Raw genomic sequence first — 14,827 nt, 5'->3', positions numbered from 1 at the left:
TTGGCGTGCCAGTGCAATGAAAAAAGTTTGGAATTTAAAGTTAAGTACGCACAGCCATTTGTGTGTGTGATCAGTATGCAAACATCTGCCTGTGTTTTGTATCACCTCACACACTTCCGCAAAAGAAATATGAGCAATGTGACTTGTTATAAGCAGTTGTCACTCCATGTGTGTGTGTGTGTGTGTGTGTGTGTACCTTGGTGATGAGGATGCGGTAGTGCTCAAGCAGGTCGTGGTTGTCGTGGCAACCGGCCAGCAGCTGCCAGACTTCAGCTCTGAGTGGCTCGGGAATGCCACTGCGAACCAACGAGGGCAAACCCTTCGGACGAGTGGACAGGTTCCCATGCCTGATACACAACACGCAGAGATAATCCATTATTTTATAATCCAATTCAGCCACTTTAAATATTAATGTGAAGTGTAGCCGGACAGATTTGATAATTGTTTCTTGTGCAGTGACAGTTTGAAGACCAATCGAATCAATCAAGTGCAGAGTTATCAACCGTCACACTGAAGTATTCATGTTGCACTAAACATGAATACGACTTTATAGTACTTATAACAAAGTAGTTTAATAATCAAATCAAAATAATCAATTATAGTATGATTACCAGAATAAGCACTTCTCTGGCCAGGTGGAGAGGGCTGAACATCCAGTTCTCTTTTCTTTTTACACTAATCAGTTTTAAAGATTATTCTGTTTTTACACCACAGACCTTTCTCATCATTATTTGTTCATATATTTTGGCGAATATACAAACATGATAACTGTCAAAGAGAAAAAAAGTACCAAACGAAATAAAACAGGTAGAGAAAGTATTTGGTTTGTTATTAACTTCCTAAAAAGATTATTAAATATAATAACCGGGTTCAATGGAACTAAAGTATTGAATCACAATATGTGTGAGGTAGATTTAAGTCATATAAAATAGGCAGTTCAGGCTGTCCCAGATGCCTATTCCTACTAGTAAACATGTTTGCAATGGAAGCTGCCTCATTATATATGTAATTCTGAGTATTGTATTGAGTACAGTATTGATGTAACGACTATACTCACTACAGTATTAAGTACAATACTGTAGTGTATGAGAGTAGAGTATTAACCGCAGTGCTGCCATGCTGTGAGAGTTCTCCCACATAAGGAAATATCTTGCATCTTTGAAAAAACGCTGTCAGCTCTTTTTAATGATGCTTGAAATCTCATCATAATGCATTTATTGAGGCCATATGAAAGCAATTTCCTGATAAACTACTTCACTTCATTGTGCTGATGCAACAGCGAGAAAACAGGCTGTGAAATCAAATAAAAAGCCATCTTTAGTTCAGTTCATCATGCCACACACCTAAATCTGTATGCATCAACGCTGGTTGTTATAAAAGCACAAAGTATTATAATACTGACAGGACACAGTATGTGTTATAGCAGATACATGATTGACTGTATCTAAAAAGGAAACTCTTTGTTTTATCATCTAGTATAGAAAACAAAAGGACGCAGGCCCTGGACTGTAAATCAGTCTGTACGAGGCCCAGTTCAATGCGTCAGTGCTTTTGCTCAAAATTAATGTTCATTCATTCAAATATGACCCCTGTGGTATATCGACAACGTTTTACGCTCCATTTTCTGTTCAAACTCTTTTTTTGCTTTTTTTTATTTGATATTTATGTACTTCTTAAAGTCTTGATTTCCCCCCCCCCTTAAAATTGCCATCATTTCTCTAAATTTAGATAAATATGGTGCATCTGCTTGTTCCAATACTGTAATGAATATATTGTGTTTGGTTTTTATTACTATGATTCGAATGCTCTTTACAACAAATTACCATATTGAACATGTCTTGTGAAACAGAAAGCAAAATATAGCCTGACATTTTTTGGCACAGCTGGAAACACTCAGATCCAATCTCGACTGAAATTAATTTCATTTGAGGGCACATTCCACATTCCCAGCATCTATGTCCATCTCTATTTCTCTGCCATTCACCTCTTAACTAGGTATCTCCATCCCTCAATTTTAATTTCCATTTCTTATTCTTTCTCTATAATTTCCACTATTACTTCTTTCAGACCATCCAGCTGTATACAAATCCATAACTCAATATTACCTCCTTCCTTACCCCTGTATTAACTTCACTCTGCCGAGCTTCCAATGGCCTTGCACCATCTAAAATATAATCATTCTCAATTTCCAAATTTCTCAGTCTTTCTGTCCGTTTTGAAGCCTTACCATCTGGTGAGGATTCCTCCCCAGGACTCCAGAATTTTCTCAGGACAGTCTTTGGAAACATCTCCTGTCCCACTGGAGATTTCACTGTCGCTATCTGTAGGAAACACAAAACACACCCAGATATTACCAAACATAAATGGATCAGTCCCGATATCTGTAAACTGTCCGCATGAGAATACAGTGATCCGACCAGCAACTCGTTGACGAGGACTTTAAAATTGTTTACGGATAAATGTGTTGAGCTGTCAGATTTTAATATGCCTGTCTGTACGTAGGTGTCTGTCAACGGCGCACCTGTGGGTAGTCATGGTGGTTACGTAGGTTACGTGGGGGAGTCACTGGGGAGCAGGTGGGGGAATTAGGACCTAGGAAGCCACACAGTTTTTCAACCGTGCCTGCTTGTGCGATTGAATGTTTTTGTTCGGATAAAACTAAAAAATAAAGTCTCAAACGCATATTCTGGAGGACCTCATCTTTTGCAGCACCACGCGTTGGAAAGGACTTCAAATTCCCACAAGTGGCAGTTAAATTGCAAAAATGTTGGTATTGAAGATGTTTTTAATCAGTCAGAGAAACATTTTAACCTCATGAAGGAGACGGGAATCTTTAAGATTAGAGTAATGCTGTGAGATATATATATATATATATATATATATATATATATATATATATATATATATATATATATATATATATATATATATATATATATATATATATATATACATACACATACATATACATATATACACACACACAATAAATCTCTATGAATATATATGTTTTATGTATACATGTCAAGGAGCTCTGAACTGTGCTTTCTTTTCTTTTTTAAAAACCTGTTAATAGTGATGACACACAGTGAAATGGTAAAAGGAGTGCCTGTGCTGTGCCTACACTTTCCATTATAGCTTCTTCTGTCTGGTGGTGTGTGAAGCAAGAGGCACAGTGAACCACTTGTGTTTAGATGCAGAAGCACTAATTGACCGTCTGGCCTGCTCTGCTGCTGGAGATACAGAGACCACCCACTGAAACACACACACACACACACACACACACACACACACACACACACACACACACACAGGAAAGCAATGAACTTCCCAGCGTATGGAATTAGGTTTCACTGATATCTCAACAATGAATCCAAGCAGCAAGAAAAGCGTTAAAAGGCATCATTCACTCCCACTGAAGCCTTTCCTAATGCCTCGGCATTAAAGAATGAGTCAAGACATTTTCTTCTAGAACATGCACACGCTATGCTCAATGCACTGCTGCACCTTTACGTCCTCACAGCCTCAGCAGGAGCTTTTCAGGTCTTTATAAATGCTTGATGAGCCCTTTCAAATGGTTCAGACCAAGCACAAAGCTGCTGCCTTGGCCATCACATTGGCTGAGATCACGTGGCGAGGAAGCGTGAGTCCAACGCCACTGCCAATTTACCAGGTGATGAAAGAAGCTGTGAAGACGACGGCCTTTACATTTACCTTTTAATCTGGAGAGGGACTGTGTATTCACTGCAGGATTACTTTCAAATATGATCTCTCTGATGTGGAAGCCACTACTGGATTGGTTTTGTCTACACTTAAGTGAGCAGCGAGTAGTGCCAAAAAGATGTTGTGCCTTGAATATCTTTAAGTACTTTTAATTTTGAATTTAATGTCCTTTACATGGTCTTCCATTTCACTTCTTATTTGACAGCAGTGTACTGAATCAAGCAAACCTTTCCCGTCTCTTTGATTTGTATTATGCAGATCGCGTGCGTGGCGCGGGGAGATTGCGTGAGGGAGATTTAGTTCTCCCCGCTCCTTTCTTCCGCTCTGTAAGTGTGTGCGCACGTGTGTGTGTGTGTGTGTGTGTGTGTGTGTGTGTGTGTGTGTGTGTGTGTCAGCTGCGAAGATCAATAACATAAGCGTTTAGTTCATTTAATAAAAGAGACCTGTCCATGTGAAAAGTGACTTGTGAATTAAAAAATATAATTTTTTTTTTTTTTAAATTCGAGAAAAGAAAAAAAAACACCTTGACTTTCAGGCAGGGCGCTGGGACAATGGTAGGGGGAAACACTGTATATCCATCTATCTATCTATCTATCTATCTATCTATCTATCTATCTATCTATCTATCTATCTATATGCATGTGTTTGATCACAGTATGTATGTATGTATGTATGTATGTATGTATGCAAGTGTGTCCCTGCACGTGTATATAAAAAAGGGTAACATAAGAAACACAATAAGCAGCAATCACAAAGCCTGCTGTGAAAAGCAAAGGAAACAAAAAAAAGAGACGTCAGCTTCGGGCCTATTTTCCACATTGCAGGCACGGAAAAGAAGAAAATAAAACAACCACATGAATTGAATGTGTGTGTGCTCACAGCGGTGGCATCTACACTGTGAGTGTATTCATTTCTGTACACAATGAGGCCGACCTCCAGCTCCAATTTTCAGTTCTGTGGGAGGAGAGGGGCGTTATAGAAAAAGCCCTCTGAATAGCTCCCACAGTGCCAGTTGAAAGCAGTCAGCTCCAGCCTTGGCGGCTGACTCGTGACTTTGGGTGACAATTTTTGCCTCCCACTCTGTTAACATCTTTTACTGCTTCAAGATAAAAAATAAATAAAATAAAAAGTAGAAGAAAGTTGACAGTGGCAAAGAAAAGAGAGAATAAGATGAAGAGGAGCCTCCAATGTTAGATGTTCCCGTGTTGGCGTCGCACAATTTTGTAAAACATTCTTACAAAAAAGTTGATTTTAAATTGAAAGAGGGATGCTTTTTTTTTTTTTAAGTTTAGATTTGGTGTGATTACTTTTATCTGGGCTGAGGTTTATATTCCACAGTAGTGCTTGAATCGTCGTACAAGAACGCTGTAGGCTTCGTATCCTGTTAAAATCTCATAAATTTCCCAAGTACTTGGTGTTAATTAACCTGCGTAAAATACACCAAGGTTGATCTCCATTTGAATTCAATTAGCTGCTATGAAGCAATATTGCACAGACTGTCAAACTTTGACGGAGAAAATGCTCTGACGTGACGCAAGACACTAAATGAACACTGAAATGTGCACCTTTAACCAAACCAACCTCATGAAGTGTGCAGTCTAAATTGTGGTCAGGCCAAATCTGCCACACTTGCACAACCGAGCCAGTTATCAGGTGAAAATGCCAGTCCTGTTTATATTAGTGGGCTGAAACTGGGTCATGTTTGGAAACCACTGGAGTCTAACACCCAGTGTTGCTGCTCTTAATGTAATTGTGTGTTTGCCTCAATGCTTCTGGCATACCTGCCGTTATAGACAGGAGAATATCCACTCTGCTCTGGCTCGTCACCTAAACTGCTTTGTTTAATCAGTTCAATGTTTAAATTGAATGAATTCAGCATCTTCATCAAGACACTTACGAGGATTAGTCATTTGTATTAGTAGTTATTTTAACTGTTTATTGTTGCACACATTACAACATTTTATACACTTTATTAAGTATTTGTTAACGATGACCAAATTATTTGTATTCCTTTAAGAAATCGTTAGGTATAACAACTATAAACATTACATAGATAAATGGACCAGATATTTTAAACACTTTGTTAAGATTAATAATTGGTTTGTAAACCGTCTATAAACATTATTTAGATGCCATTACAAAGTAGCAACTGAGGATTAATACATTAATAAATACTTTTTAAACCATCAATAAACATTATTTAGATAGATAGTTCATATTTTGTTGTTTAAAATGCTTTCTGGTGCATCGATCGATGTAATGTTTATAGGGGTTTAACAAACAATTTCTTAAAGCTTTGGAAATCATTTGGCAATTAACAAATACTTAATATACAATTAAATAAAGTCATGTGTGCAACAATAACTTACAGCATTAATAATAATGAGTAAATATTAGAAATTGTCATTTCATTGTTTGTTAACAGTAAAATAACTACACGTAAGTTTAATTAACTATCAATTTACCATTTCTTTTGTGTTACCAGATCATTGGTCTGCTTGACGAAGGGTGTGTACGGGTAGTTTGACACTGCAGTGCAGTAGTGCTATAAGCCCCAACAGGATTGGGACAGGCTCCACTCAAAACCACACCACACCCACACCCACACACCTATCAAACCCCCTGAGCGAGACACACACACTAATCTAAACAGATTGCTGGTATCACATACCTTGCCTCACATACTTACATGTGACGGACAAACACATGCTCAAACACACACCCCTGCCAATGTTTATGTGCCGAAACAAAATGAAACATCACTGTTGATTCATGTCAGCCAATGAATAGCAAATGTGTGCTTGTGACAAGGCCTTTCTACACAAAAACAAACAAACAGTAGGTGTGTGTTGGTAAACCTTTATTTCAGACTGAATATCGGGACATATGATCTCATTTAGCTGAGGCGTTCATTCCACCCAGAAAAACCCCCGGCAGATATGTGGAATATAAAGTACATGCTCCCTCTGACAAGCTATTTGTGCCTTTGAAGGTTCACAGAAGTGTCTCGTTTTTCTATAACATCAAAAAGGCAGTGAGGGATTTGTACAGCGCTATGCAATGTGAGGTCGCATTTCTTTTCAACCATGCAACATTCGGAATACAAATCATGTTGAGATGTGGCTCATGCGCTCATGTGTGTATATATGAGTTTGTATTTGGGGGAGGAGGCATTCTGATGAAGAATTCTGGCATCTCATCAACAATGTACAGAGACAGAGAAAGTCTAACTGGCTTCTCAAAGATGCAAAGAATGTTCAGTAGTTGTGATTATGTACTGTGGTATAATTAGCATATATTGTATATGATTAACTCAACTTAGAATATTATGGGTAGAAAGCAAGCAACTGAAGAGAGAGTGAGAGAGAGAGAAGAAAAAGGAGACATCCATACCTTCATCAGCCTCCTCTTCCTCAGTGGGCGAGGCCAGTCGTCCTTCATTGCTCCTCTCTGCCTCCCTCTGAAGACTCACCACCTCATACATGGCATCGCTCTGACCCACCCTCTCTGGTGCCTGCTGTACACACATACACATGATCAGACATTATTTTATCCTCAAGCGAAAATTCATTTATAAATTATAAAACATGGTTTTCGCAATTTTATATCTGATTATCTTTTCACATCAGAAATTAAAAGTTAACACAGAGATGCTTATTTTCTGCAAATTCATTCTCTTTAAATACGTACTGCATGGGAGCGGCCAACAAGGTACAGAACTTTATAGACAAATTGACTCAAACAACTAGGGGATCAGCAGCAGCCAGGAGATGATCAGATGCTATAGGGCTTGAGAGGCTCAATGGATGCGCAGTGATGAGCCTTAAACAGTTTTACATATGCAGATGACTGATCCCGTAAGGCACAGGAATGCGAGGAGGAGGAGGAGAATCCGGTGTGAAAAATGTTCACAAGGACATCGATTATATCATGGCACCCAAAGAAGCACCAGAGTCATTGACTAGTTCCTCCAAACTGCATATCATCGGTTTCTGCATGGCAGACAGCAGTCCCAGCTCCAGATAGAACACCTGCAGGTATTCTTGTGTCAGTACGAGATTGGCAGCGAGGGTCAATCTCAACAAGGCATTCAGCATGACCACCCTCGGTCCTGACATTGACCAACTGTGTGAATCGATCAAGCAGGTGGTCAGGCCAGAGCTCACCGTCCAATCAGATGACAACATTAAAAGAAAAGGAACCATGTACGAGGCACTAAAGGAAAATAACTCCCATAAGCAGCCTGCTGTGCCTCAACTGAGATGGGATGCAAGGAGTTTGCAGGCCGGCCCCTCAATTAAGCCAACCTCGTTGAAGATACAGAGGTGAACAAGCAAAGCCATATAAAACCGCGGAGTGCCAACTCATGACGGGTAAGAAAATTAAAAAGATATTAAAATTGTACAGAATGAACTTTACTACATTTTATCTAAAAATATCCAGCCGGTAATCATTCTCTGAATAAGGGTGTGTTTTCACTCTGTGCTCATATTTTTGTGGCAAAAGGTTTTATTTTTTAGGCCTTTGTGCCTTTATTAGATGACAGGAGGAGAGATGGACTGAAAGAAAGATAGAGCGAGAGCGAGAGCGAGAGAGCGAGGACAACATGAACTAACGGGCCATGGGTCGGATTTGAGCAGAGGCCGCTGCGGTAAGGACTCAACCTTGGTACATGGGGCGCTCACTCCACCAGGTCAGCTACTTGGAAGAACATTGGTTTTCTTATCCCGGCTCCTTTGAAAATTGCTGAAGCATAACAATGATCACTGTAAAAAAATGCTTAATACAGTTTTAAACTTCTCCTTGAATCCATAATAACAGACTGGAGACATGCACAATAGAAAAAGGACACCAGCTGAATTGACCTTGGGCGAGGACCATGAGATACTGATGTTTATTTCTGGTCTATTCAATTACTGTAGTGCTGTAGCCTCTCTCCTCCACCTGGTAGGATGGATCAATGAGCTGTATTGATCTGCACACTCGCATGGCGTCTAATGACTAACTCATGTCAGTGATGAGAGCACAAATTGGGAGAGAATATAAAGCCTGGACTATTCTTAGAGACAATCTGAGGAGGTTTAGGTAATATGTTGTCTTTGCTACGATTTATGGTGAAATGTTAACCCCACGGGATGAATTATTAACGCGGATACAATTGTGAAAGAAATTTGGGGCTCAGAAGCCAACTGTCCAAACACAACATCATCTATTGTGGATTTCTAATCAGGAAAGAAAGAACAGAAAAAAGGATTATCCAAAAGTGTTTGTTGATACATAAATAAAGAACAGCCCTCACCTAAATGTTATTCTATGAGCTGAAGACCATTTCACTTCACAAAATAACAGGACTGCTGTAGTGCAAGTCATGGTAACATCACCAAGCGCATTTCTTACACAGCGATTTTAAGTTTTTGTCAAATTAAACAAGGTTTCTCGAAAACCACTGGCATCGCTCTCTGCCGTCGGTTCCATCAACCTCTGCATGCTCAAGCTTTTCGTTGCAAATCCTAAAAACATACAAACTGGTAACCGGCTGCTATTTTATTGATTTTATTGCATTTTTCTAGCATCAGAAAAAACTCACTTGCGAAAACATATTATGTACCCCTGCATATATTTATGTTCACATATCTGCTGATCTTTTAGAAACTCCCAAACTGTATTACTTTTTAGACATGTACAAAACATTGTCTTCAGTGCTAGTGTTGACTTGTTGTCAACTGGTCAGAATTTGACGGGACTTAATGTTGAAATCAACTTGAACTTGAGCCTGGTATGTTTGTTTCCCAGTAAAGTAGACACCGAATACATTTTCCGGGGAAGCAGACACAGAAAACATTCTGAGAAGTTGGCTTAGATAATGACTCCCTGGTACTTCAGCTGGCTAATGACAGTTTTTGGCAAAATAAGACAATAGGACTACATATTTTATATGCGTGTGTATCACCTCTGATTACCATCTTCCACAAAAACCTCCACACAATATTATCTTTTAATTAGCTCTTAACCACAGCACCAGTCCAACACTCTTCCATTTACTGAGGAGATAACTAGAGAGGCAATCAGGCGGACAAGTCAGACCGCCGCTGTTAATTACCCACATGCCAATAATGAGACAGAGTCTCTTATTAGCTCCCTACAATCCAAAGCTTCCCCACACTCCACTGCTTTGCCTGCTCCCCACGGCCTACTAAAGGAGATCTGCTTTTTAACAGGAAAGAGGAAGCTTACAGCTTAACTGTAAAAAAAAATAAAAAAATAAGCACCTGCAGCAACTGCTCAAGCTGGGTGTCCTTGTGTTGGTGGGAGGTAAGTGAATGAGCTTTCTCTCTCTCAGCATTTATTATTTTTATAAAATCAGACAAGTTGTGAGGAAACTCAAAAGGGGCAAACATTTCAGGGTGTGTGATGTTTGCCATTATGCAACATTAACGGTTACATTGAAGGAGACGGTTTATTTGTTGCTATCAACAATTATTATTCGGCTGCCAGAACAGAGATTTCGAGCGTATCAATACAAACAGTGCACATGCTTACATCCTATACTTTATGTATAAACAGATCTGACACGGGAAAATATATTGAAGGAGGGGGAGGGAATGCCATGTTGAGCATCAATGCACCAGCTTGACAATGAGAGGCAGGCAGACAAAGCGAGGAGGCAAAAGTGGGAGATGCACAGATGGGAAGAGAGAAATGGAATTCAGCTGATGATAAATTTCAGCACATGTCCGTAGCTCTCACAACGATCACGTGTTTCAGCTCTCTGGGGTAAACCATTTGACTGGTCACTGACACGCCATCACATGCCCGATCTGACCTCCTTTACTCCGCACATACTCCAAGCTGCCCATCCACTCGCTCCACTTTCCCCTGGACATTGTTGAGAGCTTGGGCCGAGGAAGTGATGCCGGTTTAGGCTGTGAAGCTCTCTGAGACATACTGTATGTGATGTTGTGCTATATAAACTTGATTTGACTTAAATAACCTTGTGAAAGCAATATGGCTGACACCTTTCTGTGCCAGGAGGTCTCAACGCAATCCATTTATTTATTTATGTAATTACATTTAGTTTATTTTTGGATATCTAATTTGAGTTCTTATTCCAATAAGGACACTTTGGGTAAATCATGATCGATAGGCTCTCTTACATACATTGTCAAATAATATCAAAAGGTGTAACTGAAAACCAAACAATTAGGGAGGGTGCAATAATATCCACATCACAATACATGTTATTATACGCTGATATCGGTAAAAAGATGCAAAAAAGATATTTTACAAATCGAATAAAGAAAATGAAGCAGCGCTGCTTAGTGTTTTGCAGCTGCCTTACGTCACCCAGAGATTCTTAAGGGATAGCTAACAGGATAATAAACAGGATGACACTGATCCAAGGAGCCTCATCGTTTCTACTGACTGGTGAGTAGTTGTACACTCATTGTATATTATTCACACATGGATGCCACAGGAGTGTTGTCTAAGGAACCCACCAATTAATCATCGCTAGGCTAAAAGCTTAAAGGCAAATATTCTACAACTGTCCTGATCCAGCTATTAACAACCAGAAACTCTACAACTCACCAGAAATCAACCAGGTACAAACCAGAAGCCCACAACTATCAATCATAGTTAGCTAGTCAAGGAGTCTGTTTAAAGAGAGATTTAAACCACAAATAAAGTGGTATATGTGAAGTATGAGAATGGGTAGTAGCAGCTGTAGGAGGTACCTGTCTGAGTTTGAGGTAGAAGCTCTCACTGAAGGTCTTGCGGCTGAAGTACCAGAAGCGTTCGTTTGATGGATATACCCTGAGCAGAGTTTCCATCAGGAAGCGAACTGGCTCCACCACCTCAGTGACTACCAGGTCCACTGCCACCGTCATGTGGACCTGCTTATCTGGAGCAAAACAGAGTAAAAGCAAAACATTAAAAAAAGTAGTTCTGGAGGTAATATGCAAGACTCATATATTGATTTCCTTTTGATTCAATGGCAGTTAGTAAAGCCTGTTTAACTATATTATATACTGTTAAAAAAAAGGGTGAATTACAGGGTTGGGTACACGTGATAAACAGCTGTGGGTGCAAAACAGCTTTCAAAGTGTAACCTGGTTATGAATTGTCCAAAAGCTGGTACACACTACTAAGTCTGCACCAACCTCTGGCAGAAAAGCAACCTGTATTTCTGATGCTAATGTTTTTGTTCTATTGTTAAAAAAAATGCTCAGAACTAGAAAAACAAACTTAGAAATCCATAAATGTAGATGTAAGCTGTAGAGATTCATCTGACTCCATACCAAGTATCCTTTGGAAATGCCACACCCCCTAGTGGATAACAACATAACTTTAATGTCTTCAACTTCACAACTGACGTCTATAAATGTATTTGTTGGGTGAAAAGGTTCACCCTGATAGTTGAGCTTTTTGGCTTGAACTAGTTTTCATAGTACTGTGCTTTTAGTCTATACAGGAAAATACACAGAGAGATGTGAGCATCAAACTCACTTCTGTTGTGGGGACAGTCTAATTATAAAGGAGGAATAAACTAATAGAAAAGAGACAGAGTGGTTATTTCACAGTGGGGAGGTTTTATTATTTTAATAAACGTGTGGAAGGACAACAATTAACAACCAGCATCTTTTTTTTAAAGATTTGTTTTTGGCTTTTTGCCTTTAATTGATAGAACAGCTGCAGAGAGAAAGGGGGGGGGAAGAGAGAGAGAGAGAGAGAGAGAGAGAGAGAGAGAGAGAGAGAGAGAGAGAGAGAGAGAGAGAGAGAGAGAGAGAGAGAGAGAGAGAGAGAGAGAGAGAGAATGACATGCAGCAAAGGGTTTCTTACAAGCAACAAACACCATCTTAATATAGATTGCAATTATGATAATGTCAAGCACAAACTCCTGCTTTTAAGACACATTTCCTTATAAAAAAGGGACTTGTTTGAAGCTTCAGATATTAGCGCTGATGCTGTGATAGTTTACCGTTTACTGCTAATAAAGTTTTGATAGTTGGGGCCCTCCAGGTGTTGGCTACAAGTCATATCAAGGTGCAGTTATTTTAAAGCAATAACTATTTCCTGATAACCAGTAAAATAAAGTTTAGCGATAGTAGATGTTTCCTAACTTATGTACAGATTTTTATACATAAGAATAAACGAGACTAACTTGGACAACGTTAGTCACTTTTTCTTGCTCAGCAGGAAACTACTAAACTACTGGCCAGGGCTTCCAGAGGGAAGTAAACTCGTTTCAAAACCTCCACTTAGAAAATCATCATCAGTTTCGTGTCACATTAAAATGCATGATAATGTATGAAAAACTAGTCACTTGTTATAACTAATTTATCTATTGAGGCTCTCATGGTAAGGATTACTTCTACTTCTGAGCATCTCTCAGGAGGGCAGATTTTGGAGGGCAGATTTTCTCTCTGCGTGTGCGTGTGTGCGTGTGTGCGTGTGTGTCTTTCTTTCTACAGTCCGACTCCCATGAGGTAGACGGCTTTGACAGACCTGCCATCCACCTTCAAGTCAAACTCTCAGAGTCCTCCGAGTCAGCAAGTTGCCAAGTGGTCTAATTTGTTAGGAAAGGAAAGCTCTCTGCCTGGATTCACTCTTTGGAATCCGGTCTGAACACATGTAAATGCTTCCCTTTGAAAAAAACAATAAAATTGGTCGCCTTTCACGTACATGATAAATGAACTTGTTCAAGTCCAATATGTTTATCTGAGCGCATTCTGATTTATGAACACACATTTCAGATAGCAAGTCTGTTCAGTTTAGTTTGACTTTATTAGTCATATGCAGGTTAACATAGGGTCAACGGTACAAGGGCATTTGTTGGTCGGGTCAGCTCAGCAATAAAAGTTAAATAAAGTATAAAATATATAAATATAGCACTGCATACATGCATGAAAATAGGATTGTATGTGAGGAATGGAATAAATAAATAACACATTTACAGTTTTAAAATATATTTCATGAATCATGAACATTTCATTTGATATTGATCAAATTCAGGTTCTAGATGTTATTATTTAAAAAACTGATATAACCAAATCAATAAACCTTCCCTCTTTCTCTAACTTACCAACATGCAAAACAAAGAGCCAATAAAAGGAGGAAAAGATATAAAGCTCAAAGACCTGAATAGCTAGAATACCAGAAAGGACTGCAAAGTGAATTACATAAAAAATTATCTCCTAAAATGTTGCTTTCAAAATTCTATTTATCACACGAGTGAGTGTCCACAGCTCTGTTGGCTTTGCTGCCTGACAAGATGTGTTTACACTTCAATGTGTGAAAACATGCCAGGCTTCGACAAGTAATGGATGACAAGGTACAAGACTATATGTTATGCTATAGAATTAATGAAGGCAATTATCACATCCAGGCTCAAATGCAAGCACTGCATATTTCTCAGACATGACCTTGAGCTTTGTGCAGTCCCACATCACATTTGTGACATTAATGTATGGAAATAATTCCTACTTCATATGTGTGTGTGTGTGTGTGTGTGTGTGTGTGTGTGTGTGTGTGTGTGTGTGTGAACATCCAGTAAACGGGTACTTGACACAGATCATAAATGTAGCCAAACCTCGGGCACAAGGACTTCATAAAGCTAACAAATCACTGCTATGTGAACTAGATTTATTAAAGAAGGACATTTTAACAGCATTAAAACATTTGACCAAGGTGTCTTTATGCATAGTTGTAAATTACGTTCAAGAAAGAAGTCAAAGGGTTGCTAGTTTTGCTCAGTGACATACAACTGAATTTTTTTTTTTTACAGTGACTGGATGTAAATCAAACTGTGATCTGTGTGATCTGTGTGATCTGTGTAATCTGTGTAATCTGTGTGATCTGTGTGATCTGTGTGATCTGTGTAATCTGTGTAATCTGTGTATCTGTGTGACATTTAGGGGGACAATAACTCGCCTCACCTTTAGGTGTGTCTTCATTAAGCGGCTGGAAGGCTGCCATGTTGGGGTTCCATGTTCCTGTGATTACATAGGCCTTCCCATCAGAGCTCTTCCCCATCGACTCCTGTGTAGGAATTAATGCATGGATTATGTAAAAAAGAAAGTCATATAGATCGCAACACATTGAAGGT

The 14,827-nt window shown here is 39.2% G+C and overlaps 1 protein-coding gene across 1 annotated transcript in view; it reads right to left on the bottom strand.

The window, feature by feature from the left end:
* The window catches only part of rabgap1l (RAB GTPase activating protein 1-like), a 120,491-nt gene that overhangs the window by 91,205 nt on the left and 14,459 nt on the right, over positions 1–14,827 (bottom strand). The window contains 5 exon segments of the mRNA XM_029429375.1: positions 197–347; positions 2,228–2,321; positions 7,117–7,240; positions 11,457–11,623; positions 14,658–14,760. Coding sequence (XP_029285235.1) covers positions 197–347; positions 2,228–2,321; positions 7,117–7,240; positions 11,457–11,623; positions 14,658–14,760 — 639 coding nt within the window.

This window comes from Cottoperca gobio, chromosome 4 (assembly GCF_900634415.1).
Source record: "Cottoperca gobio chromosome 4, fCotGob3.1, whole genome shotgun sequence".
In the NCBI taxonomy this organism is placed as follows: Eukaryota; Metazoa; Chordata; class Actinopteri; order Perciformes; family Bovichtidae; genus Cottoperca; species Cottoperca gobio.
This window is presented reverse-complemented; position numbering and strand designations above follow the sequence as displayed.